Source organism: Condylura cristata, unplaced genomic scaffold, assembly GCF_000260355.1.
Source record: "Condylura cristata isolate star-nosed mole 26May11 unplaced genomic scaffold, ConCri1.0 scaffold00038, whole genome shotgun sequence".
Lineage (NCBI taxonomy): Eukaryota > Metazoa > Chordata > Mammalia > Eulipotyphla > Talpidae > Condylura > Condylura cristata.
The window spans coordinates 8,870,222-8,874,225 of record NW_004567139.1 but is presented as its reverse complement, the minus strand read 5'-3'; the positions used below and the strand labels follow the sequence as shown (position 1 = coordinate 8,874,225).

Here is a 4,004-nt window from a genome sequence, read left to right as displayed (position 1 = left end):
GCGGCGTCCCGAGCCCCAGCAGGCTCCTGAACTTCTCCTTCAGGCCCGAGTCTTTGCCGGCGGGCTTGGCCATGGTGGACAGGCCGCCGCGGGGCCTCTGCCGGGGCACTGCGGGGGCAGCGGCCCGGCTCCGGCCGCCCTCACCTGCGTGAGCCTCTCCTCGTCCCACAGCGAGCCGATGACGAAGGCCACGAGGCAGCCCTCCTCGAACCAGCCCAGGGACAGCTCTGGACACAGGGTCAGGAAGCGCAGGATCTCAGCCGGGTGCAGGGGGCAGACGCCCGAGACGGAGATGAAGGCTGGAACGGGAGGGGCGGTGGGGGCTTTGGGGCCGCCGCGCCACACTGTACCCACTGCCGCGGGTCTGCGCCCACCACCCCACGCCCTCCCCCACCGGCGGGCAGGGTATTCTGGACGCTGCCCCCCCCATCTTAAACACGTCCACGCCGCAGGGTCCGGCAGCACCAGGGCGGCGCAGCTGCCCACCTTCCCGCTCGATCTCAAACACACTGGTGGCGTCCTCTGGGGTGAGGCAGCGAAACTCGCTGGCTGGGAGCGTGTGGCGGCGCTGGGGGCCGGGGGCCGGCCCCGGCGGGGCGTGCGGGCCCACGGGTGGCTGGCCGTGAGTGCTTGTCCTGGGCATGCTGGCCGCCGCTCCTCGGGGCACCCCACCTGCTGGTCCTGCAGACAGAAGGAAATGCCTGCCCCCGTACCTGCTGGTACCTGTGAGAGAGGGAGGGTTGGGGGTCCAGACCTCATTTCCAGGAGTTGCTGCCAGATGCTGCCTCTTGCCTCTCTTGGCGCTGGGGCTCCCGGGGTGCTTGGGAGACTGTAAGCTTGAGGCTGCGCCCCTCGGCCCCCTCTCAGCCAGAAGTCCCCGCGGAGAAGCCCTCCCACGCCTCCAGATTTCAGGCCTTGCTGCCTTCTACCCAGGAGGTGGCGGGACAGTTAAGTGGGACTCAGCCTGGGGCACCCCAATACTGCAGCCCATTGCGGAAGAGGTGTGCACCTCTCCTGGCCTTTTTGGGTGCACTGTGCTGGGTGGGGGTGTCTTGCCGGACCAGAGGGATACTTTCCGGCCCTCGGGGCTGCGATGGTGTGGCTGGGACCTCCGTAGGAGCCCCGAGCCCTGGCAAAACCCCTATTCGCAGCGGGCCCTCGGGGCGCCTGCCTTGGCCCAGGCGGCTGAGGGTTATGCACAGGGGCCCAGGGAAATCCCCATTGGGGCCTGAGACGCTGCTCTACCCTGGCTGCTCTGTTTCCCAAGACACCCCACCCTTAAGCCCCTGCCAGTCTCTGCCCTCACTCCACCACCCCTCCACCCCACTCTTGAGCCCCAGGCAGGGTGTTCTTCACCCACCGGCTGAGCGCCCAGGCCGGGTCTCACCTGCCGTGGGCTCCCCACCGTGCACCGCAGGGCCAGTCCCCCTCGGGCCCGTCACAGGCGTCACAGATGGTGGCACCTGCTATGTGTGCGCTGGGCGGCAGCTGACGCTCTCACCCCGCCTCGGGGACGAGGCAGGCCCAAGCCCACTCCCGCGGCCGAGGGGGACACGTCAGTGCGGGGGGCACACGGAGGGATTATGGGGCCGGGGCCTTAGCAGGGCTAAGCCTCGCTGTCCAGCGCTAATCCTGCTCCACCGCCAGCTGGCGGGGCGGGGCGGGGCCCCTGTGTGTCCTGGAGGCCGGGCGAGCCCGGCTCCGAGGCCTCCCGCCCCCTCCCACAACGGGCAGCGCCCTTCAGAGCCCCTCCGCGCCGAGTCCTGCATGCGTGTCCTTTGCCCAGGCAGCCCGGCGGCGCTACGGACCCCATTTACAGAGAACCCAAGGCTCAGAGCTGGCTGGGGGACCCCCAGCAAGACTGCGTGGGGGGAAGCAACCCCAGGCTTGTCGCTGTGGGGCCAAGAGGCCTGGAGGATGTTCCAGGCAACCCGCCCACGTCTTCTCAGCTGGGCTGCTGGGGCTCAGTGTCCCCCGATCAGCGTCTCCCCAACAAGAGCCACCAGGAGACCCTTCCAGCTGCCGCCCGTGGTGGCGGGCCCACCGTGGGGATGGTGGCGGCCATGGAGGCCGACCCCGGACCCACTGCGTCCCGCCCTCACAGCTGCCTGCACTGTGCACGCGCCCGAAGGCTGGCTTGGCAAGAGCGCCTCTCCAGGGTCTGCGGGGGAAACCGGTGGGCCGGGTCCCCGATTCTGCCGGCGCCCCACCATCGCTCCTCCGCCTGCTGATCGCCACCCCAGATGAGCAGGAAGTCCTCAGGCCCTCAGGCCCCCGGCCCTCCCGGGAGTCTGGGGTAGTGCCAGGGAGCGGCCGCCGCTTCGGAGCCCCGAGGCAGCACCCGCTGAAGCCAGACGTCCACGTCCCGAGGTCCCCACTCCCCACGCCCAATGAAAGCTGGAAGAGCAAGGCTGGCCCCAGGTGGAAGCAAACTAACAACTGTCCCTGCAGAAGAGGCGACGGCTGCCCGGGGAATTCAGCTCCCCAGCCCGGTGGGCGCCGTGGGCACTGGCACCCGGACCACTCACATCAGAGCGAGAGGCCCCAGGGACACAGTGGCACCCGCTGACCTCTCTGGAATCAGGACGGATGTCCAAGGGGCCCTCGGGTGTGGGTCGTGGAGCGTTGGGTCCTCACCCTGGACGCCGGGTGGGGGCAGGCGGCCGTTCACGGCTGTCCGCTGCGTGCTCACACCCCGCTCGCAGGGCCACCTTCCTCGACCACGGGCCCCTGGGCTGGTCGGCTGTGAACTTTCCCTCTGGACTCTCCACCCCGGGGCAGCCTCCTACCCCCTGCTGACCTCTGCAGGAGCCCCTCGGCCTCCCCGGGGCTCCCTGCGCAGCCCCACCGCACCCACCCGTCCTCCCCAGCACAGCCCCCCCAGCTGCCAGGCGTCCACACCGCCAGTTGAGCCTGCCCCCGCCATCTGGGGGACCCGAGTCCCGGGGTCCCCAGGACCCGCGGGTGCCGGCGGCCCACCCATCGTCCACACGCACTGTCTCCAGGGCCGGCTCTTCTCACCGCGCCTCTGCCACGGAAGCCCCAGCGGACCCCTGGAGCGCACCACGTGCCCACAGCTGCTTCCAGGCAGCCTCCCGCGGTCCCATCATCCGGGGAGGAGCCCAGGGGAGGGGGGGCGCAGGTCGGGGCGCCTCTGCTTCCTGGGCCCTGACACTTCGCCGCGCCCCCTGGCGGCCGTGGGCAGCTGGAGCAGGGCGCCCCGACCCTGCCCACTCCCGCCCTGGTCTTTCCAGATCACATCCCCAAAGCCCACAGAACCTAACAAAGTGAGGCAGTGTACTAAATATGGACAAACTGGGGGCCTGACCCCCATGAGGCAGGCGGGAGAGGGTGATCCCCCGCCCACTGGAAGAAAATGACAGCCTGTATCAACAGTGACAGCGAGGATGGGGGGCGCCGAGGATGGGGGGTGCCGTTGGGGGGAGGCGGGAGGGGGCAGCTCTAACGACAAGGACGCCCCCTGCGGTGGACACTGAAACACCAGCCCCTCCCGTCAGCCAGAGGGACTGCAGGCATCTCAGCCCTGCCTCCCTCGAGGACTCAGCGGCTCCCACACACCCAGCCGCCTCCTGGGCCCCTGGGGAGGCACCCCCAGGGGACGGTCATCGAGTTCCTCTGGCCTGCAGCCAGAGCGGCCTCAGGAAGGTAGGCGGTGAGCAAGGTAGAAGTTTAGCAAATGGAAATGCAGGCCCGCCAGAGAAATTTGAATTTCAGGTAAGCAATAAGTTATTTTTAAAGTATCCAGAGGTCCCCGAGGTGTTTAGACTAAAACATTGTTTCTCCAAAATTCTGACTTCACCAGCGGTCTGTATTTTATCCGGCATCCCTCTCCCCCCGTCCCCCCCTTTCAGGCCTGAGAAAAGGAGAGGGCGGCACCTGCCAGGGCAGGGCAGTGAGGAGCCAGGAGTGGCCGCCCGGGCCAGGGTGAGGGGGCCCAGCCCCTACGCCACCGCCAGGGCCAGGGTGAGGGGGCCCAGCCCCTA

At 68.9% G+C, this 4,004-nt stretch overlaps 1 protein-coding gene across 1 annotated transcript in view; it reads right to left on the bottom strand.

The window, feature by feature from the left end:
• Positions 1-39: 39 nt before the first annotated feature.
• AANAT (aralkylamine N-acetyltransferase) overlaps positions 40-4,004 on the bottom strand; it is a 26,965-nt gene continuing 23,000 nt past the window's right edge. Inside the window, exons 8-9 of the mRNA XM_004693399.1 lie at positions 487-681; positions 40-299 (exon numbers count right to left, since the gene is read on the bottom strand). Coding sequence (XP_004693456.1) covers positions 40-299; positions 487-681 — 455 coding nt within the window. The remainder of the gene's footprint in view (positions 300-486; positions 682-4,004) is intronic.